The sequence below is a fragment of the Anastrepha ludens genome, chromosome 3, assembly GCF_028408465.1.
Source record: "Anastrepha ludens isolate Willacy chromosome 3, idAnaLude1.1, whole genome shotgun sequence".
NCBI classification, from domain to species: domain Eukaryota; kingdom Metazoa; phylum Arthropoda; class Insecta; order Diptera; family Tephritidae; genus Anastrepha; species Anastrepha ludens.
The window spans coordinates 131371784-131395655 of record NC_071499.1 but is presented as its reverse complement, the minus strand read 5'-3'; the positions used below and the strand labels follow the sequence as shown (position 1 = coordinate 131395655).

The 23872-nt window shown below is 42.1% G+C and overlaps 1 protein-coding gene across 1 annotated transcript in view; it reads right to left on the bottom strand.

The window, feature by feature from the left end:
* Nucleotides 1–16509, bottom strand: part of LOC128859307 (protein PALS1) — a 238356-nt gene extending 221847 nt beyond the window's left edge. The window contains exon 1 of the mRNA XM_054096190.1: nucleotides 15946–16509. Within this exon, the coding sequence (XP_053952165.1) occupies nucleotides 15946–16032 (87 nt within the window). The 5' untranslated portion in view covers nucleotides 16033–16509. The remainder of the gene's footprint in view (nucleotides 1–15945) is intronic.
* Between the last annotated feature and the right edge of the window lie 7363 nt (nucleotides 16510–23872).

The following is a 23872-nucleotide window of genomic DNA, read 5'->3' as shown; positions in this document are numbered from 1 at the left end:
CGCTCGAGTGAACATAGAACCAAGTCATATTTTCAGCGGTAGATGGCTATACATCTCTGTCCCGTGATCGATTTTCTTTAGGAGATCCCCATTATGCCACACCTATCTCACTTTGGCAGTACAGAATCGAAAATAGGAGTACGCATCCAGAAAAATTAGTTGAAATTTGCATTAGACACTTATTGGACTACTAAAAATTCGCATTATGGCAAAGGAAGATGATGCGCTGAATTTTGGAGAAGATTGACTCATCAAAGTATAGCAGTGCGCTGGGAAAGATGTATCGAGTTTGGGAGATCTAAAAAATGATAAAGTTCTATGGTTGGCACCCCCAGAAGGAAGAACCAGTTTGTGTACTGTAGGTAAACAACTAAAGCGCGTATGAAACCTCCACAGAGCTTGTGCAGCAACCCAGCTCGCATTGAGCTGGATTCAGCTAGGGGCAGAAATCACAACAGAAAAGTTGCCAAGTCGCCAGTGGCACATTTAATTACTTTACCTGCCCGACACAGTTGAAGCAGACGCATAAAGTTGTCGCAATTCATAAACAAAAACAACAAAACAATTGTCTTGCTGGGTGGCAATATCACAGCAAGAGCGCCAGCAGTTCAGCCAGCAGAGTGGCGGTTGGACGGAAGCAGGAAACTGAGCACTCGAAAACTTCCGTAAATGTGAATCTAGTGGTGTACGCATGTAGTGGCGCAAGCAGTCACAAGGACGTGCACGCGAGCCAAAGCTGTCAACATCAATACATGTTCGAGTGATTCGCGTGCGAGAAGGCGGCGAAGACACACACACAAATAAAACTGCTGCTATTACGGCTGTTCCGACAAGGGGAGGCGCGTTGAAGCTCGTATAAGGAACAGCAAAGTCTAACTACTGCCACAACAAAGTCCCGTAAGGTAGCCAACTTTAATGGCAGCAAATAAATATTCAGGTTCGCAGTTGGGAGTGCCTCACATGCTGTGGTATTTAACCTACCCAATTTTGGACTCATACGTAGTTACAAACACACACGCACACAAACGCGGATACACTCATGTACAATGCAAGCAACAACGGACACAGACAGACCCGCCTTTGGCATTGAGTGTCTAAAATACTTCCATACACAAATACCATCCCGTCCGTCGCGCCCGTTGCACTACAGCCACCTCGCATTACGAATAATTGTCATCTCTGGCTTTTAACTGACTGAACAGCTTAAATTATGCATTTTCGCATACACCAAGAGCCTCCTCCACTCATTACCACACAGCCCACCTCATTATTATTAAAATACGTTCGTAAAATCCTTTGCCGTCTTTTGTTCCACTGGCATTGGCTTAGGCTTAAGATACACCTACGTACATAAGTATTCGTACAGCAGGCCAGCAACTTATATGCTCGCTATTACTCGAATGATGTTGCCCGCCCTGCTTCCACATCCGGCATTGTAGGCTGTTTGGCTGCTTGGTGGGGTAGTGCTTGAGTCGGGAACTCGTGCTACGTTGCGCTCGTCGCAAAAGCCTTCGGTTGACTTTTATCTAATGCTGCCTTTGTGTCAAGTAAGGCAAATAGTTTCGACTACTTGAAAGGTCTCTCGAGAAAAATGACAGCAATTATGTTGAAATTATGCATTGTTGAGCTTATTTTCTCACGCAAAGCGCCAATGAATGAGTGAATGCGATGAATGCGGGGGAAGAGACAAGCAAACGTGGAGGGTTTAGGATACAGAGACGAGAGCACACTTCCAGCTCAAAGCAACGCTGGTACTGAACTAAATAACCAAATCGTACATATTCATCTAAGTGATGCTTAAACAACAATAAGAACACGCGCAATACTACAAAAGCGTTTTGTTGGCGTTTCAGTCGTTCAATGTCACTGGAAAATGTCTGTCATTGTCTTTTGATGCGTACTGAAAAGAGACGCCGGCAAGCGAGCACTCTCTTGTGGATAGCCCCACATTTGGCTTATCATTTTAGAAATTTAAACGGCAGCAGTCGTCACATTTTTACTTAACAAAAATTGCGCTGTCCACATCAGCCATTGTTGCTTTGAGTGTTGCCGCCGTTCTGTTGAAACGTTGGCCATGAGTTGCTTGTCTGCTTTGCTTCGTCTGAAGCAACCTGCCTGCCCGTTCCTGCCTACCATATCAAGAGACACACCAAACAAAAGTCTCCACACCGAAAGCCGATTGTTTGTGGGAGTGCACGCCTAAAAGTAGTCAACGGCCGCAAAGCCGAACAGTTGACCCAGTGCTACGCGACGTGAGCACAACGCCGACGAGCAGAGAGGAACAAAAGTGCGTGAGCCACGAAATCATGGTCGCCGTGCGTGCGATTACTAGCTGCAGTAATTGTAGTTGTTGCTTTCACTCTGTCGCACTCTCAAATAGCCAGCATCAGCTGTCAAAAGTTATACGCTGAGAGCAGCCACGCAGCCACGCAATAAACAATGCAGAGTAAGAGGCAGAGAGTACTGAAACGAAAGGTGGGAGAGGGGAGCTTTAAAGACATTCAGCAGCAGATTAGGAGCGCAAAATCGTTGAAAAGACGGCTGCTCGCAACTAGCTGATTTTTGTAGAGTTTTGCAAACTTTTTCATTTTGTTTTCACCGCCTCACCAACCACACTTCGTTTTCCGATTTCCCCTTTCTACTTACTTTTGCTTTAATTTCATGTCACCCTCTCCCACCCACCTGCTCGGCTGCCTCGGTACTCTGCCATGACATGCGCACTGGCTTAATTCAAGGATGCGAACAAATATGCCGCACTCGTACGTGCCACACACTCGTCCAGCGACAACAACATCAAAAAACTAGTGTCTGAAGGCAGCGAAAAGCTGCTGCGTATAGCAACTGCAGCCGCCACAGCAGCATACACACAGCTGGCAGCGCCTCTACAAGCACAAAACAGCGCAAGTCACGACGCAGGCCCATTAACAAGAATCAGCAGAAAAGCAGCCTTCGCCTTCGAGTGAAGCGGCAGTATCGGCGTTAGTAATTTCGAAAAAATTGGGTCGTATCTTTTTGTGGCTGCTTCTGCTACGACTGCTGTTGGCGCAACGGCAGCAGGATGCGTGTCCTTACGCTATTCGCAAAGTGAATAATTAATGACGGAAAAAATTTGCCGAAATTGAAGGAAGTTCAAGGAAGTGATTGAAGAAGAGAGAAAGTCTACATTATTAGTTTGAAAAATTATAAATTTATGTTGCTAATATAAATTTAAATAAAGAAATAAAGAAAAAGTGAGGTTAGATGTTAGAAACTCATTTAGCAGGTTAGCGGGTGGTGTTTTTTCGGAAAGCTATGATTTAGCTCGCTGTTTTCGATTTCCATATCAGTATGGCGCCTTTTAGACTGAGCTGATAGCTACCCTAAGCTACAGCATTGGACAGTGTGATATATATATATATAATTGGCGCGTACACACTTTTTGGGTGTTTGGCCGAGCTCCTCCTCCTATTTGTGGGGTGCGCCTTGATGTTATTCCACAAATGGAGGGACCTACAGTTTCAAGCCGACTCCGAACGGCAGAAATTTTTATGAGGAGCTTTTTCATGGCAGAAATACACTCAGAGGTTTGCCGAGGGGCGACCGCTATTAGAAAAATGTTTTTCTTAATTTTGGTGTTTTCACCGAGATTCGAACCGACGTTCGCTCTATGAATTCCGAATGGTAGTCGCGCACCAACCCATTCGGCTACGGCGGCCGCCGTATGTGATGCTTATCATTATTTCTCCATTTTCGTTGAAATGCAGCTGACATCTTAACGAGATGGCTATAAATGCACAGAGCAGGAGACTTTGACTCCATCTGTGATCGTCTATATCTATTGCATAGCCATCTGTACAGGATTGGGATATGGTCCACAGACTCCTTACGTTTCGACGAGCAGTCCCCGAAGACTCCAGCACACCTTTTTCCCGAATGTGACGCTAAAGCACGAAGAAAGTTAAGATATCTCGGCCGCATGGGGCTGGAAGAAAGGCGCATACGCTCAACCCAACCCAAACATAATATATATTAAGTTTATTAAGGGAACTGAGTTTGGATGAGGTACTGTGATGAGTAGAGGGCACAAAAGACCACGAGGTCGTAGTGAAAAGCCCATTTTTGAATTATTCATTCATTTATGATACAAGTTTAACAAATCTAAACTCTTTCAGGCATCTTTTGTTTATGAATAAATAGTTTAAGAAGTCTCTCTCTTGTCTCTTCATGATCGCTTAGCTGCAGTAAACAGAATATTAGGGACACTGAATCTGAATTGGTATAAGAAGGTTTTGCTCCATGGGTGGTTGTTGTAGTATTTTCATCTCTTTAAGAAAATAACCAGGTATTTTTTTTGGCCCTTATGAAATCAGGCCGAAAATATCCCATTCACTTGGAATTGTCACCCCGAAATCAAATGAGCTCCACTATGAATTGCTACCGCATCCACTATACTCGCTGCACCTTGGTAATCAGCGCAACCTCCTTGTCGGACTTGCGTTTCCAGGATGGGGGCAAGAGCGAATTTAAAGGGCTTCAACAAAAGAAAATAAAGAAATGAACACCATTCATTGCAAAGAATGATTAAATTTGCTGCTGCGAACTTTCCACTAGAATGAAACACGAAATTTATCGGACTTTATTAAAGTTTCTGCGGGGACGTGCTGAAATGACAAGCCTTGGCCTAACATATTCGCATTTCCCCATCGCTTTTCTCCAAAATGGTTTATGCCTCTTGAACGACAATTCAGGTGCCAATTGGTCACTGCAACATTTCATTAATTCAACATTTATATAATCCCTAAGCTCTGAGTCCCCAATGATTCTGAAATTTAACGCTTCAATATTTTTCGTTCGTATTCATGAATTACCATAAACTGCCCTGCAATCGCCTTTTCTTTTGACAGAATTTCGGACAAACCAATTCATAGATCATTCATTTGCACCTTTCAATTTTCACTCAATTACAATTGTTAATTTAAACAGTTATGCATGTCCCTAATCCCTAATCTCTCAATTACACTGACAATTGCGCTGTGGCAACAACCGCTCACCCCCTTTCCTCCACTCTTCCATTCCGACTACTGCCGAAGGTCGCTTGAAATCAAACATTTATTGGGCATTTGAGTGAAATATGCAAAACTTCAATAATTTGAGGATGGCGAAGCTTTCAATGGTCTGCTCATTCAATCGTCAACAAGCAAACAAAAATACGAACAGAATACACTGGCGGACAATCAAAATCATGCTGCCACATAAACGAATGTGTTATTGCTCCGAAGAGAAATGTGCATACTATATGAGTGCGTATGTATGTATGAGTGTATGGGTGTATGTGTGCATAGATATCTATGCCTATGAACCATATAAATTCTACGAACAATGCGACGACATTGTGAATGACCCCGACCGACTATCCGTTTCGAGTCAACAGAGCTGAGGCCAAACTAATATTGAATTTATACTGGCAACAACAACTACTAACAACAACAACAAACAATGTTTGTACTACTACTATTGCTTGTACAACAATGAGCACTTGTATATACGTAAGTGTAACCGAAAGTGTTGAACCGCTTTGGATTATGCAGGTCTGAGCATCGAGAAACGGCAGTTAGTTGCTGCGCGCCTAAAAGCAGTCTGATACCAATTGTGTGTTCGCAGGCAAGTTCACTAATAAATATAATAACAGTAGGCCATGCTTGCGTGTGCTTGAATGTGTGTTTTCAGCCGCTAGGGGAAAATGTCTAAAATTTTCAATTGTGTTGCTGAACAGTAGAGAAAAGGTGGCGGCGCGCGCATTGCAGGGCACAACAGCTGACATAAACACACAAACACATACACAAAAGAATTGAATTAGTGCGTCGCCTTTTTAACATTTTTTTTGGTTTTTACGAGAAGTCAAAATTTAACATATTTTATTTGTTATTCTTTTTCACACACTGCTCTATTGTGGTTTACTACGACATAGCAGAATCGGTGTGCTTTATCTCACTTGCCATGCTTTGCCGTACTCTTTGTCGGGTGTATGGTGAAAGCGCTTTTGCGGTTGGCTTAAATAATAACATAAAATTTTGTTCTATTTTTACGAGTGCATGCAAGTAATAGTTAGTGTATATATGTATGTATGTAAAACTTTTGAAACGTCACTTTACCCAGTAGGAAAAAGGGTTTCGAAGGCGCTTAAAACTTTATTTATTTTTTCGAATTCCATTTCAACTACACGGCGTTCTTATTATTAGAGAAATTTAGCCAGTGTTTGTACGATATCTAAAATGACGAATATTTTCCAGATTTTTCGGCCACTTTTACTATCGATCAAATGCTTATGTTATTGATACTCAAGCCTTTCTTGTTCAACCTTTGCAAAAACAGTGATTGTTGTCGTTCGAAAGCATAAATTACTCCATATATATAACGAATTTATATCCGGGTCGTTCCGACAACGTAGAACCGACTAACGCTGCGGGAAAAGTCCCCACTCTTCCCTTTCCAAAAGGCGATAACTCACACCTTTGACACAGTTCGACCATGCCCGCTCATTGCTCATTGATCAATCTCACATCCTACTTGCCTTCCATCAATTGGGGGCGCAAATAGATAAAGTTCAACACACGCATGAACACACGTAGGTCACCCAGTTCTTGAAATTATTTGGACATCCAAAACAAAGTTTACATATCACATTGTATTCTCCATTTAAGTGCCGTATGTTCCAGATATATGCCATCACTTCACAGCCTATATATTAGGTGCGCAACTAAGTTCTCGCAGTTTTTTTGTTGAAAGTACAACTTTATCCTGAAAAAATGGTTACAAGTGAATCATTGAAAGTATTGCCCAGCGCTGGCTACTACTTTTCCCCATCTTTCTGGTAGATCTCGTATACCGTCGCGATAAAACTGTTCATCTATTGAGGCTATCCACGGATCAAGACATTTTTTGATCTTCATATGAATGGAACTGAGGGCCAAGTGCCATCGATCGGAACAGGTGATAATCGGACGGCGCAATATCTGGAGAATATGGCGGGTGGGGTAGGATTTCCCATTTCAGTGTTTCCAGGTAGGTTTTAACGTGAGGCCGAGCGTTGTCATGCTGTAGAATCACTTTTTCGTGCCTCTCCGCGTATTGCGGCCGCTTCTCGCGCAGTGCTCGGCTTAGTCGCATCAATTGAAGTAGATACCGATCCCCAGTGATGATTTGGCTTGGTTTTAACAGTTCATAATAAATACGACCAACTTGGTCCCACCAACTACATAGCCCAGGTGACGACGTAGAAGCATGACCGGGCAGTACCCATGACTTTATTTTTTTTTTTTGGATTACTTTAATGAATCCATTTTTCAACACCCGTCACGATGTGATGAAGAAAACCCTTCCTTTTTTTGCCGCTGGAGCAGTTGTTCACAGGCGAAAAAACGACGTTCAACATCCCTTGGTTTTAACTCATAAGGAACCCAAGTCCCCTGTTTCTGAATCATTCCCAAAGCATGCAATCGCCTGGAAATGGATTGGCGGGTAACTCTTAATACTGAAGCAAGCTCTTCTTGCGTATGACACGGATCCTCATTGAGCAATGTCTCCAATTCAGCGTCTTCGAAGGTTTTTGGCCCTCTTTCACGCGGACGGTCGTTAACATTAAAATCACCGTATTTGAAGCAATGGAACCAATCTCGACACGGTGTTTTACTTAAAGCAAAATCTGCATAAACTTTTTGTAGCTCTCGATGCGCTTCAGCCGCCATTTTTTCGAAAATCAACACTTCCCGCAAATGACGATTATTCGGCACAAAATCAGACATTTTCACAAAACCAAAAGTATATGATACAAAAACAAAATCACTAATGCGTCGAAGCAGTTTGTTTACTTGGTTTATGGCGGTTAGGTTATGTTAGAATCGACTAGCACACACTGCTGGCGGCATCTATTGGCAAACAGCGGGAACTTGAATTTGAATTTGAATTTGAAGAGGTCGAGCCAAGGAGCACCAGGAGATTTGGTGGCTCCTAAAACACTCAGGCTAAAAAGACCATTGTATTTAAAGCTCTGGAAAGGGGGTAGATAGTCAAGGAGGGAGAAAAGTATCAGAGAAAGAGATAGGAAAGAATAGAGACAGAGATAGAGATAGTTAGTCCTGTGAGAATTTTCCAGATTATTTGGCAAATCTGTAAATATCCTCCAGTTTTAGAGAACGAATATTACTCATTCCCATGACATCGGAACCCAATACTCGTAGTCGCGCTCTAGCAAAGGCAGGACACTCACAGAGAAAGTGCTCAGTGCTATCCGCCTCCTCCAAGCATGACAGGCATACCGGGTCCTCGATGATTCCAATGGTGGTCATATGCTGACCCCATGGGTTCTGTCCTGTAATGATGCCGACCATCAACCGAATGTCTTCTAAGTTTTAGTAGAAAGTTTGACAGTTTTCTGTTCGGACTTGTCACAAAACACTTTGCAGTTCTGCAGCGTTCTAGACGGGACCATCGCTCTTTATGTAGATTGCCTACATAATCGTTGATCCAATTCTTGATTCCTGCGGGACTGATTCCGATTATTGGCTCTGGCCCTTGTGGGGGCACCGCTGATCCACGGTTGGCCAATTCGTCAGCAATTTCGTTTCCTTGAACACCGGAGTGTCCCGGAACCCATATAAGTACAAGCCTGTTTTGTCTTGCGACAGAATTAAGCTTCTTCTTACATTCTTGAACAATCTTTGAGGTTTGCTTCGCGTTCTCCAGGGCCTTCAATGCAGCCTGACTGTCACTGAAGACTCCAATCTGTTTCCCGCTCCATCTCCTCTCGATTATCCATTCGGCTACTTTTAGGATGGCAAAAACTTCTGTTTGGAAAACAGTTGCCATTCCCCCCATAGCATAGTGATACTTATTACTATCGTTTAAATACCATCCGGCTCCAGACCCTATTTCAGTCTTGGACCCATCGGTAAAGAAAATATCCGTCAAACCTCCCTGCATGCATTATGGATTGCTCCATTGCTCACGCAATCTGACATCAAATTTCCTTCCGAATGAAACTGTGGGTATCAGGTCATCTTTAGGTGCCAAAAACAGTGGATACTGCTCCGACAGCAACTTAAAGATTTCTCTGTGTCCCGAAGTTCCATCTTCGTGCCAGAAACCATATTTATGGAGTCTACACATTGCTTTTATTGCTTCCTGTTGTATCTTAAGATCCAGGGGGAGCAAATCAAGCATAGCAGAGGTTGTACTCATGGCACCCGTGATGCATAAACATACACTTCTTTGCAGCCTGTATAGTTCCCGGATTGTGGACTTAACCATGCTCCGTCGCCACCAGAGCACAGAAGCGTAAGTGATGATTGGTCTGATAAGTGCCGTGTATATCCATAGGACCACAGCAGGTTTCAGACCCCAAGTTTTGCCAAAGGTTCTACGGCATTGCTGAAAAATCTTCAATGCACGATTCACCTTCAGTGAAACGTGTGTCTCCCAGGTCAGCTTCTTATCCAAGATTACTCCTAGATATTTAACTTCGTTGGAAAGACCAAGTGTCACACCTTTCAGTGTTGGAAGACTGAGTCCATCCAATTTCCGTTTTCTCGTAAACAAGACTATGGTTGTTTTGTTCGGATTAACGGAAAGACCTTGTCTCATGCACCAGTCATCGATTTTGTCAAGAATCCTCTGCACTTTCGTGCAAAGCCTCCTTAAGGATTTATCCGATGTTAGCGCACAGACGTCGTCCGCATATGCTTGGACGTGAAAGCCGAGTTCCTGCATCTCCGCTAATAGGGAGTCTACGACAAAGCACCACAGCAGCGGAGAAAGAACACCCCCTTGGGGACATCCTTGCTTGGCCCTGACTGTGATTTGCTCGTCATCGCTCCCACCAGCGATTAACAGCCTCTCAGAGAGCATGGAGTATATCCATTTTATAATGGCTTGATTAACTCCGTGTCGTTCGGCAGAAGAACATATCGAGCCGAAAGTGGCATTATCAAAAGCCCCCTCAATGTCCACGAACACGCCCATTGTGTATTCGTCAGCTTCCAGCCCAGCTTCAATCTTGCTAACAAGATCGTGTAAGGCTGATTCACATGATTTTCCACTCTGGTAAGCGTGTTGATTTCTACTAAGTGGACTTCTCGGCAATACCCCCACTCGAATATGTTTCTCCACCACTCGTTCCAGACTTTTCAACATGAACGATGTCAAACTGATTGGTCTAAAACTTTTTGCTAGGGAATAGTCATCTTTTCCTGGTTTCGGAATAAATACTACTCTTACGCGTCGCCATTGGGATGGTATATAACCAAATGCAAGACAGGCTGTGAAGATCCTTTTCAGGGCCTCAATCAGCCTGTCTCCTCCATTTTTAAGCATTGCTGGATATATTCCGTCAGGTCCAGGGGACTTAAAGTTCTCAAAGGAAGATAAGGAAACCCTTATCGATTCCCTTGTCACTATCCGACTAGCAATATACCAGCTGTACCTAGAGGTTCCACCGTTGCCACCGTCATTGTTCATGCCACTCTCAGCTTCAGAGAGAGTTCTACTACCCGGAAAATGGGTTTCGAGTAGAGCATTAAACGTTTCCGATTTGGAAATGGTGTATGAACCATCAGGTTTGCGAATGGAATCCAGCCTTACTGAGCGGTCTAAATGAAGGACCTTACAAAGTCTCGCTGTTTCCCTCATTTCTTCGACGTTACTGCAGAAATTTCTATAGGATTCAAGTTTGGCTTGCCGTACTTTTTTCTTATATTCTCTCTGTGTAAGTCGATGATTGGCCCAGTCCTCTTCTGTTTTGGTATTCAAGGCCTTATTAAGAAGTTTCCTGGACCGTACACGAAGCTTCGACAGTTCAGGGTTCCACCAAGGAACCGCTTTCCCCTGTCTGCTTTGCCTGAGTGGACACAGTTCCTCAAAGCAATTGATTAAAGTACCTTCTAATTTCTTAGTAGCATCTTCAATCATTTCTGCTGATTTGAGTTTTTTCAGGTTTGGTAATCGCTCTGTTACAAGCTCACCATACCTGTCCCAGTCCACGTTTCGAGGATTCCTACCGGAAGGTACTGATATTGTGTCAATTCCCAGTCGGAATTCGATAAGACGATGATCAGAAAGAGAGTCCTCTTCCAAAACTCGCCATCGGTTGATTTGATTTCCAACTGACTTATTGGTAAGTGTTAAATCAATCACCTCTTGTCTCCTTCTGGTCACAAAAGTTGGTTTGTTACCAGTGTTTTGGATGACCAAATCGGATGACAGGATAAAATCCAGTAACTTGAGACCTCTGGGGTTGCATTTGCTGCTTCCCCACACAATGTTCTGTGAATTTGCGTCACAGCCCACTATTAGCCCCAGATTATTGGATTCTGCGTACTTGACCACTTCTCTTAGCTCCCTCGAAGGAGGTGGCTGTAAAGAATGGTAGGGTAGGTAGGCCGAAACTATGATAGCTTCGACACTGTTCCCACTTTTCAAGTACTTTATTTTTGCAGCAACGATATCTCCGGAGCATAGCTCTTTTAACATCGTGTGTTCGATCAACCTCGGCATGATAATACATGCTCGCGTTCTCACATTCCCTTCACAATGAAGTATTTGTCACCACGACATAGCACTTAGACCACAGATACGCTTGTGACATACCCATGGTTCTTGTATAAGTATTATGTGTGGGTTTGTTTGCAGTTTTGCATGCCTACGGCACAAGAGAGCCGTAGACGCTTTGCTATGCTGCAGATTTATCTGTGTAAATATTACTTCAGTCATGAGACTGAGTATATTTACGCTTTGTCCTCCACCTTATCCTGGACACGGAACTGGATCCGCCCCAGATGTAGGTGAGGACGGCACCCGTACTTCGACTTAAGCACCTTGAGGGACCCAAGATCGATACCCAGTACCAGGTGGGAACCCGCCTCCGAAGTGGTAGCGGATTTCTGCCTGGTGCACGAGTATACTCTCCAGAGAGTCGTGTCAAGATCCTTATTCTGAACACGGATGCGTTTGAGGAGTTCTGCTGAATTACAGGAAGGACCTGGAATCCAGACACTCGCTCGTACCAGCCTTTCTTTGCTACTCTCAACAAGAATAAACTTGCTGTTTTCGCAGGCTGGAATCTTTGCTATCGCTTTTTCTAGCCATTCTCGGGAAAAAGCATTGGAACAGTGCACCTTTACGGTGCCGTCCACCACGCTTTTCCTCTCGAACGTCGGCGCGTCTTTCGACTCACCGATAGCTTTCCAAAGATAGCTGTCAAGATAGTCTTGTTGCTCTTTGGACAGTAGACCATCTTGTTTGTCGGTATGTATCTCCACCGTCATTGCCTTTGCTGCCATTCTCGCGAATGATTCGCCAGACGTTGACGGAAGAGTGTCATTCGACATTTGAGGTCCCTTAGCCTCTGCCTTGTCAGGCAAAGGTTTGTCTGCCTTGGATTGGGTCGAGGATCCAGGCATTTCCGAATTCCGTCTCTCGACTTTCCTCTTCTTTGCCTTTCTCCTCTTCCCGGTCGTTGGCACAGACCCCGTTTCGTTTCCGGAAGAGCGCAGCGCTACAGAGGAATCCTCTATTCTGCCACGCTTTCCCGTTTCCGTTACAGGTGTCGAAGTTGACGGAGCTTGAGTCCTTGCCTTAGCTAGTGCTTCGGCTTGCCTCGCCTTCTGTCTTCTTCGTTTGATCTGCCTTGCGGTTAGACCAACACCTGCGTTCGAATCTCCAATAACTTCGGTCTTTTTACCGGTACATACCTGATTCACACCAGGTTTAACCGTTGTCAAAGACTTACTCGCTACCAGAGATCCGTCTGAGTCTACTGAGAGATTGTCCGCCTTCTCCACATCCTCCACAACTTGTTCAGTTGCTTCAGATCGTTTCGACGGCGGTGTATCGCTCACACTCACTCGGCTCTCCATTGGCATAGCCAATGTGCCATGTTTCACCACTAGTAGTGCGCTTCCTCCGGAACCATGGGTGTCAGTTCCGGTCATAGCCATGCCACAAATGTTTGCCCGAAAATATGCCAAGAAATTTCATTTGCCTGCATTGTTCTATCAGCCCCGCCCAACACTATTTCAGTTGTGGGGGCTGTATGCTTGTGTGTATGCTATTGTATTTATTCTAAGTAAATATAAATATCTGCTCGTATTTCTACAACTCGATATGCGCCTATTAATGTGTCTTGGAGTGCCACTTAATTCCACCCCATCACTTGGCTTTCGACCAGCAACTTTGCTCGCATTTTCAATAACCATTCGATGGTAAGCAACCAACGTCATTGACAGCATCAACACAAATGATAGACAAACAAACAAAATTTTCTTCGTGTTGGGTTACGGCAATCTCAACTCCAGCAGTCAGTCACTAAAGTTATGGGTATACATAAATCGGCACTCGCATAGCAATCACTTACGTACTTATCCGTTAGCTTAATTTACTTATGACTAACCCAACCACCCATTTTACTTGAAATCAATCCCTGGAAATGCATAAAAATTGTTTCAAATTATCTGTTTTTGTCCTGCCTGGATTTTTACTACATTTCTTCTTTCGCACCAAATTTTTTCTTTTTATTTCTTCAATTTTTTTATGCAGCTTTCCTTTACATAACTCGCTTTTTTATGAGCGCACAACTATTTTTACACTATTTTAGTTATTTGATTTTTTATGAAGTCTCCTTACTTAGGTTGCTCAATTTGGGAACCAGCTTAATTAAATTGTCGCAACCACATCTTTATCAACTATTGCTGCTGCACTGTTGCCTGGGAGAGCGCGCCTTGGTTTGGCTATCCTACTTCCTTTTTATCTCTCTCTTATGCGCGTGCATGGCTGTTGATTTACGAGTTTACGAGTACGCGACATACATATCGACTTATGTTGCGGTCGTAAAGCTTACTTTTGTTGAAATGCAATAAAACTCTATGCATGATGACACTTTTGCATTTGTGTGAGTATGGATGGCACGTGGGACACCTTACTACTTTGCCATATACTTCACTTGCGATTCTTAACTCTCAATGGCAGTCCCACTGCGCTACTTTGGCAGAATTAATGCTTTGCGCAATACCTTCCCTGGCACGCTTGATGGCCGATATGATTTCAGAGAACGGAATTGGAAGCTCTTCTAGCAAGAATTGATTTGGAAATGCATGGAAATACGTCGAAACTCTTAACCGGCTCATAATAGGAGTAGCACATCCACTGTGGTTAGGTGTTACAAATAGCTGCCCCAAACCGTGAACTTCTTGAAAATCCTTATAATAAGCAAAGTAATGGAAGAATTAGTGTGAAGAAAGGGTGTCCGCTTAATTTTTAAGTATTCGAGAAAGTTTTTCCGATGGGTTTGAATAAATATCAACGTAACCGAAGAGTTCGAAGTAATATATGCGCGAGGTCATGGGATAAATAGGACAACTGCGGTTCAGCGATTATTCCATAGGGACCAGGCCATTAATCGGAATCAGTTCTACAGGAATCATGATTTGGATCACAGATTATGTATGGAATTTACATAAAGAACGATGGTAGAAAAGACGTTCGGTTGAGGGTCGGTATTATAACAGAACACAATCCATAGGGTCAGTATATACCACCATTGGAATCATTGATGACCCGATTTGCCTGTCTGGAGGAGCGAAATGGCATTGCGCATTTTCTCTGTGAATGTCTTACCTTTGCTGGAACAAGGCTACGAATTTTGGGTTCCGATGTCATGAGAAGGTGTAATACTCGTTCTCTCAAACTGGAGGATATTTTCAGATTTGCCAAAGAATTTGGAAAATTCTCGCAAGACTAGCAATCCCTTTCTCTGTCTCTATTCTATTCTATGTCTTTCTCTCCTTTCCTCCTTAACCATCTATCCTTTTACTTTCCAGAGCTTTTAATACAATAGGATTTTTAGCCTGAGTTTAGGAGTCACCATTCTCTTCTTCTCCTTCTGCTTCTCGGCTCGCCTTTTCAAATTTTATATATAAACTCTGATAAAAGTATCTAGATCTGAGAAATCCGTTTCCATTTTCTACCATTCTCCAAAGCTTAATCTACTTCTTCTTCTTCTTAATTGGCGCGATAACCGCTTACGCGATTTTGGCCGAGCTTAACAAAGCGCGCCAGTCGTTTCTCTCTCGTGCTAACCGGCGCCAATTGGACACACCAAGTGAAGCCAAGTCCTTCTCCACCTGATCTTTCCAACGCAGAGGAGGCCTTCCTCTTCCTCTGCTACCACCAGCTGGTACCGCATCGAATACTTTCAAAGCCGGAGCGTTTGAATCCATTCGGACGACATGACCCAGCCAACGAAGCCGCTGGATCTTTATTCGCTGCGCTATGTCTATGTCGTCGTAAAGCTCATACAGCTCATCGTTCCATCGCCTGCGATATTCGCCGTTGCCAACGTGCAAAGGTCCAAAAACCTTACGCAGAATCTTTCTCTCGAACACTCCAAGCGTCGCTTCATCGGATGTTGTCATCGTCCAAGCTTCTGCGCCATAAGTTAGGACGGGCATGATGAGAGTCTTGTAGAGTGTTAGTTTTGTTCGTCGAGAGAGGACTTTACTGCTCTGTTGCCTACTTAGTCCAAAGTAGCACTTGTTGGCAAGAGAGATTCTACGTTGGATTTCAAGGCTGACATTGTTATCGGTGTTAATGCTGGTTCCTAAATAAACGAAGTCTTTTACAACCTCGAAATTATAACTGTCTACAGTGACGTGGGTGCCGGTACGCGAGTGCGCCGACTGTTTGTTTGAAGACAGGAGGTACTTCGTTTTGTCCTCGTTCACCACCAAACCCATTCGCTTTGCCTCTTTATCCAGTTTGGAGAAGGCAAAACTAACAGCGCGGTTGTTAAGGCCGATGATATCAATATCATCGGCATACGCCAACAATTGTACGCTCTTATCTACTAGACGTAGGAAAATGATTTGACCCCTAACCGACAGCCCACTTTCAGTCAAGATTAACTCTCTCCACACTTACCTTTCCCGACGACGAGATCGTTGATTGCGACGGTGTACCCGATGATTGTGCCGATAAAGCTGTTCGACCGCTACTGTTCGCATGCATCGCAGCTCGGCGCCCGTGCTCGGTCACAGGCGACGTTTAAGCGTTTTGTCAGCACTGACGACGGCGGCAGCGGTGGCGGTTGCGCCGGTCTCGGCAGACAAACGTCGTATAACGCACTCGCGCACAACAACAACACAAACTTTTTAGCGTTACGTCGTGTACGGCTTTTGGGTATGGGCGGGGCAATACACGCGCACGCTCTACACCTCCCAACACGTGCCCTCAACTATTCATTGTCTTGTAAGCAATTGGACGCTGGAAGCGTAACGCAACAATACTTGAGAAGAGCGTTGGACTTTTGAGTGTTTATGCATTTTTACGATGACGGTTTGCATTTAGACTTATTTATAATTTAGACTTAGACTTAGATTTATAATTTTGTGTGACACTCCGCTTTGATATTATTTAGAGCACTCTTTGTGATTTATTTATGTGTAATATTGTAAAATATTTCAAACACTGAGTAATTTTTATGATTTTAATATTTCAATATTTTCACTGTAAGCAAAAAAAAATATTGAGAAAGATTGAAATACATTTTTTATTGCCTTTTTTACACATTTTTAAACTGCGTTTCGATGGGCGGATTTGCGAGCGCAATTGGCGGTGGTGACAGCGGTTACAGCGAGGAAGATATTAGCTCTTACTGTCGCTTCCACAATATTCTAACTTTTTTATTGCAAATCTATTCCTTAAATAAATAACGCTATACCATTACTGGAAACGCAATTAACTGAGTATATGTACGCCCCTTTTGGGGTGTCGGAAGCGCTCAAAAGGCAGCCATGCAGTAGCTCGCTGACATCAATGGATATTCGCGCAAGCGTTTAGGCACGGATAATCATTCAACCGCAAATGAAAATAAGAAAGAAAAATAAAAAGGATGGTGCACCAAAAGTTCGCTGGTTGGTGAAATTTTCGAGAAATCTGTCCGTAAACAATTTTAAGCTTCATTAAAACCGGATGCGAAATAGATTCTATAAAAAATTCGCCAAAGATATAGCCAACAATTTTATTTGCTGGAAACTTTTTATGACTTTCAGATGCTAGAGCTAAAATGGAATAAATTTAAAAATTCATTGCATGCTACTGACTGTCTTAAAAAACTCAGAGCAATTTAAAAGCATATCGAGGCCTGAACATTTTGATAGCAATGAAAGGGCGCCTATCTCGGCAAAAGTGTTTCTACAGGATATCCAATGATCAAAACACAGAACTATAAGTACTAAGGTTTAGGAGAAATATAACAACAAGATATCGTATTCCAAGTTCCTGCTCGTAGGAAATGAATGCGAGTTTTAAGACGTGAAAGAATTTAAAAATCATAACTACCTTAAGAGCCTCAGCTACTCAAAGGGTCTTCTCCGATTAAATTCAGTTGCAAATAACATAAAATGCCCAAATATCTTCTTGGTAACTATCCACCTATTATAGGTCTCAGACTCGTACCTATTGGAGAACTATTACCCTCAAAACGCGACATACAATTTTTGGAAGTTTTTGGAAAATCTGATGAACTGATTATGAGTACTGTCTTAAGCAGCACAGTTGCTTATATTGCATTCCAAAAGCTTGAATTTTTTTTCTGGTCAGGCCAGCCAGCAGTTTCTTAAACTATCAGGTTTTAACAAGGTTGGTTTTTTCCAAAACTGGAGAATAAATGTCGCCTTTGATGAAAAAGCTGTGCATTAGCTGTTTGCACAGCTTTTTCATTAGAAAAATTAAAACGAACCCACACAAAAATGTTCCACCTTATGTATGTTGAAGTTGTGAAGAGGATTGCCAAATTTATTTAACTAAACGAACTTTTGTTAGACCCCTTTCTTTATACGCACTTCTCTGCAGCAAAAAATTACTATTTTTGACACTCAACCTAAGCATCATTCGCAGCGAAGCTTCAGGAGGCACTTTCTATCTTTACTACAGACACATAAACCATTTTATATCAGCCCTAATTAAGCGCAGGTAAAATAAAAAACAAGCAGACAAATACATATATAATATAAATATGAAAAACAAAGCGGCACGCACAATTTAATGCACATTTATGTGTGTATGTATGTACATTTTGAATTATGTAGCATTCAATGTAACGATGGGATATTTCAGTATAATATTTTATGAATGTAGAAGAATTTTTTAGACTGAAAATCGGGTCGAATCCTTTTTGGAATCTCTCTGTGCGAAGACAGGCAAAGATTTATAGCAAACCACGCCTACGACTTCTTTATTTTGCAATTTCGCACTTTAGGTGACTTTTTTCTTACAAAAAATAATGTCACTACTACCAAAGCCTTCCAACGCCTGAAATATCACTCTAAACACAAAACTGTAAACATTTGACAAAACAGCTTACACATTGTACCTGGCAAGCCGTTAATATCTACGATCTAATAAAAATTTAGTTTAAGGATACATCTCTCAAATTTGAGTTAAATTGTTCATGTTTTTCTATGAAAGATCAAAGTTTGTTGATCTATATAGAAGCAAAACCTGCTATAAATAGTTGAGTTATTTTATGAAAAGTGCAAAGATATTTATTGCAAAGTGGGTGCATAACCATACAAAAAACGTCGCACGCACACAAGTGCCGCCCGCACGCGCTCTTGTAATGGAAACAACAACAAAAACAATCCCAGTATTTGGCAGAAGTTTAATTTCAGCGCTGGCAGCAGCCAAAATGAATGAATTGACACTGTAACTGTAACGAGTACAGGACTAAGCAAAAATCACAACAACAGCGTTTCTTAGCATATGTGACAAACTAATGGCAGCAAACGACTAAGAAAACGTGTAGATATACCACAATAGGGAATGACAGCGGAAGCAGCATTGAAAGCCGAAGGCAGGCCAGCAGACAATCATCAGAGCACACACACGCAACTACTAAATACCAGAGTGTGTTGGAGAACTTTGCTTTGCCTACAAAAAGCACAGAGTTAACTGACAGCCGTGTCACATTCAAAGCGAGGAGCAGGGAACTGCTTAAATGAATGAATGGATGGACACATAGGCAGAGTATCGACGAGCAGCTGAGGAAATGGCTTGGTCGAGATGAGGAGTGAAGTGTGCTATTATAGAGTGCGAACTAAAGAGAAATGATGGTCTAGGGTCTGTTAGCCGATTGTATGGGCAAAGGAGTAGAGTTATTTAATTATTTTACACTAGGCCGTCCAACGAGACACATATTTGTGGGTTACTGAAAAAAAGTGAAGCATTTCGTGCGTGTCAATGAAATGTGGAAAAGAGAGTAAATAACAAAACAGTGAGAAAGGGATAATATGAAATTCAATGAGAAAAAGCACGTAAAAATTTAGCATTAACTTAAATGAATAATTCATAAAGGCAAAAAAAAAATGAAAATAATTAAATTTTGACTTCAAATAAGCTTAGAATATGCAATGTGGATTTATCAAATTTTGATGCATTTTTTAGACTCGCAATGTCACAAGTTTTTGAAAAATATTTTAACAGTTGTAGGAAACATTTAGTTTCTGTACCACAGCAATTCACAGTCTTAAAATTCGATCCATGTCTGTGCCCATTCTGTCAAAAACTGAACACATGCCCCAAGTGCAGCGAATTTCCCCAAACCCCGTGTGTCTTCTGGCTATTCAACCAAATAAAAAGACTACTGCCAAGAGGTGCCATTTGAAAAGTAGAGTTTCACAACTTTCCCAACAATTAGCAGCATAAAAGTACATATAAACGGAATCAAATCGCTGGACGAAAGTTCGCTGTCACAATTAAGAGGCACTGCCCGATGAATTTCGATCAGTGGTTTTTGAAGGAGAGGAAATAGATTTGGAGCAATAAAAAAACAATGCAAATTTCTCAGCATATTCACCTTCTAATTTGTTTAGACAAAAGGCTTTTATGAGAATATTTCATGGCAGAAATACGGCCGAAATCTTTAATAAATTATGCTCTAAAATACAGATGTAATAATACTGCTTATTTTTTTTCTAAAAATTCTGTAAACTGGTCTCACTTTAACAAAGATTATTTTATTATTCGTAATAATAAAAAGAAATGCATGGAGGCAAGTGCCAAGTCTCTAAAATGACATAAAAATGCTGAGGCGTCTATAATTCTTGATACCATAATAATTTATGTATTATATAAATTATTTCCTTCCTCCGTCTCCTTGACTGCTTCTGCCGCTCTCTAGCAACAATTTCCATTTGCCAAATTCCTCTTTCTATACACGCGCCTACACAGAGGCGTTAGTTAGAATAGTAACACCTCGTGCAAGAATAACAATGAATATTACAACAACTAGCACGATTACAACAATGTAAAGCAAGTTGACAGTACAAAAACAAACAACAGAACAATAGAGTTTGGCCAACAACCATGCCTCCACCAAAAAAAAGAGAGTGGCAGCACCACCTAAGATCCACAAAGGCAGCGCTGCTAACATTAACGGCAGAAGAGTTAGCTGTATAAATCGAAGGTAGCAGCGACAATGGTAATGTTGAATGGTAAACTGGCAAGAAAAAAGGAAACAACGCGAACGCCAACTGCATAACGAATATCAGCAGCAACTAGAAAAACTAACAAAGCTTATTGAAGACTGGCAGAGCACCAGCAGCGGCAGGAACTGAAGAACAGCGCCAGCAATGGACAAAGAGCAGAAGCGCCAACCATTCGTTGCAGCAGCAAAAGAATGGCAGCTCATGAATGTTGCAGAGGACTTTTTACTGTTATGTTATACATGATTGTCTATTATTGTTGTTTTTATTGTGTTTTATGTGCGTTATTGTCACTTATACACACATGCCTAGTTAATGCGAATGTTGCTGTCGTTAAGGCTAATGGTGCTGGGCTTATGGCTAGTGGTATGAATAAATCAAGCAAAAAGAGCGAAAAGATGAAGAGAATAAGAGCAAAAGAAGCAGTGCACCAAACGTCATTCAAGCCATCGGCGAAGACATTTCGAAGGACTCACTTTGCTGATGACAGCAACAGCAGCGGTAAAGGAAAAAAAGCGCTAACGCCGTCGGCAGAGTTATTTGCAAGTTGCTCTTGAATCGCCGGTGACCACATATTTACTCTACGCCTCACTATATGCTACACATTTCTTGCTGATTAGAAATATGATATTTACACTCGAAGGTAGATGCAAAAGTATTTGTGCAAATTGGTGGACGTTAGCCTTGTAACTGGCATTCCATTAACATTTTTGTTGTTTACTCTTAAAATTAATAATTTTGTTTTTAGGCTGCACCTGAAACTAACACAGCGGCTTTTGAATTCTGCGGTTAACCTTGTATGAGTTAATATTATATATTGTTGTGTGGTTATTCAATGGAGAAACACAACATGCAGTAATAACAAAAACTTGTGGGCGGCAATGTGAACGCCCACCAATAAGGCTGGGTTTGCAAAAAAAGCGATGATCACTGAGAAAATAAAGACAAATACCAGCGGAACGTGTCAAGGCAAGCTATGTACACACCAGTGATTGTGTGTGTGTATTTGCACGTTGCAACTTCACTTTTTAGGTTAAATAACTAATTTACTGCTGATTTTTGCACAATCGCTGCAATTGGCCAAAATCCAATTTTTATTCTCAATTGCGACACACACGCAAGCACGCTGTTTTGCTACTCGGCCGCCGAAAATGCCACCACCGCTTCGTCAGCAAAACCAGCAGCTCGCATACACGCACTTTGACCAGCTGCTTGGTGCTTGTACTGCTGCTGCTGCTTCGCTAAGTTGGTAAATAGGGCGTGTGCGGAATGGAATGCAGTACATAGTCGTTGCTGCAACTTTTTCAAACTCACTTTTGACTGCTGTCGTCGTTGTCACCACCGCTCTCTTATCACCATTTCGCAACCACACTTTTGCTTTTTTCGTTTTTACTTTTTTCACTCTAATATTATTTCAAATATTTGGTAATTTTTCCACATAGCTTATCCTTCAACGGTTTTCATTTTATTTTTTGCAAAGACTTACACACACCAACACAATACATGAGCGCACTTTTAGGAAAATGCAAAATTTTCATTTTAGAAATTTTCCAAAATTGCTGTAAAAATGCTGATGGTATATAGCACACACGCGACGTCGTTTAGTATTTCGTGTACGATTTCGTTAGATTCCTGCGCGTTACTGAGCTAGTTTTCACACCGCCACGGCAGCAGCAGCCACGAACAGAAGGACGACAGCTGGCTGCTCAACTCAGCTGTAGAAGCAGGATTTAAGCTATGTTGCTGATTGTCTCCCGGTTGCTCGTATCCAGTACATGGTAGCTGTGCGAGGGCCACGAGAGATGCTGTGCAAGAGCAATCCCTACATAGCCACGCATGCTTGCTTTTTGGAGACTTTGCTGAGCACTACACACAATTCACTGAGCATTCGCTATATCAGCAACCACCCACTTGATGAACGGTACGCGTTCGCACGGAAATATTTAAACGAACGCGTACCGGAAGTCGGCAGATATAAAACAATGCTGTTCTTAACACACGGCACTTCATTTCATTAGTTTGATTAGTTTAAATCTCACAAATCACAATACTGTCAAGCCATTCACTGAATTTTCACAAACATCTAATTTATTCTACTTTTGCTTGTTTGGTTCGTCTGTTTTGTATTGCGAACTGAGATGACGTCAGATTTGTGAAAATCGCGAAAAATAAAGTAACTGTTTTTTAATGGCGCCACCTGAGATATTCAATTCGCCTTGAAAATGTAGTCGAACTGGCGAAAGTAAAGCCACGAACAACGGAAGGTAGATTAGATTAGATTACTTCAAGGTTAAGATAAGCTGACTTGGACTGCGCGTATGTGCCTTTCTTCTGGCTGCAGTTGGACGAGATGTCTCAACCTTCTCCGCGTTATAGCGCCACATTCAAGGAGAAGGTGCATTAGAGTCTCCTGGGACTGGTCGTAGAAACCACAGGAATCAGTGGATCATATCCGATTATGTGCAGATGACTTCGATTGGGGTAGCTCTAAGGTTTAGTGCCACGTAACCTCCCTCAGCTTAGCTCTTCACTTTTACGCTTCTCCTTAATGGTGTGTTGTCCCATAACAATGAAGAGCTCGGTTCCTATTAATTAACCGGAGGCGATTATGCGTTCCTAGTAAATTGCGTTTCGAACGGAAAGCACAGACAAGCACCCAAAACGAATTAAGTATCATAGGGGCGCCTTCCCAAAACGATCACTTTATTTTTCGCAATTTTGACAAGTCTGACGTCAGCTCCCTTCCCAATACAAAACAAACCAAAATTCAGTGAATGGCTTGTGACATTTGAACTAAACAAACTAATGAAAACAAAGTGCCGCGTGTTAAATTGTGAAAGCACAAATTACTATACCATAAAACCTCCAAATGCAGTTTGCTTGCGTTTTTATGCAAGAACGTGTTTCTATGTACGTATAATTTCTTGGTTTGGTTCTTTCCATTGCTTTCGGCTACTCTTCCTCTGCAGCAACAAGTGATTCCCCTTCCTTATGTTTGTTTATATATACATGGGCTCTTACGAAGCAGTGAATTCGGAAGGCGTAACCATGTATTCTATCATCCTTAACAAGCACCGAATACGCGAGTGCTGCCAAATTCGCTCTACGAAACCTTAGAAATTTCCCAAAAACAGTGAACATGCCTCATTGTATTGCATGAAGCGTTAAATTTCTTTATTCTAATATATTATAGGTATATATTATCAAATTTTTTTATCGTAGATATTTTTATTTCAGAGCACTAATTTCTCTACAGTCGCAATTTTATCAGTATATATGCGCATGCAACTCTGTTCTTCGGTGGAAACTGGCAGCACTCAAAAGGCGAAGTAAGAATGAAGTCACAAAAGGAAATTATCAAAAGA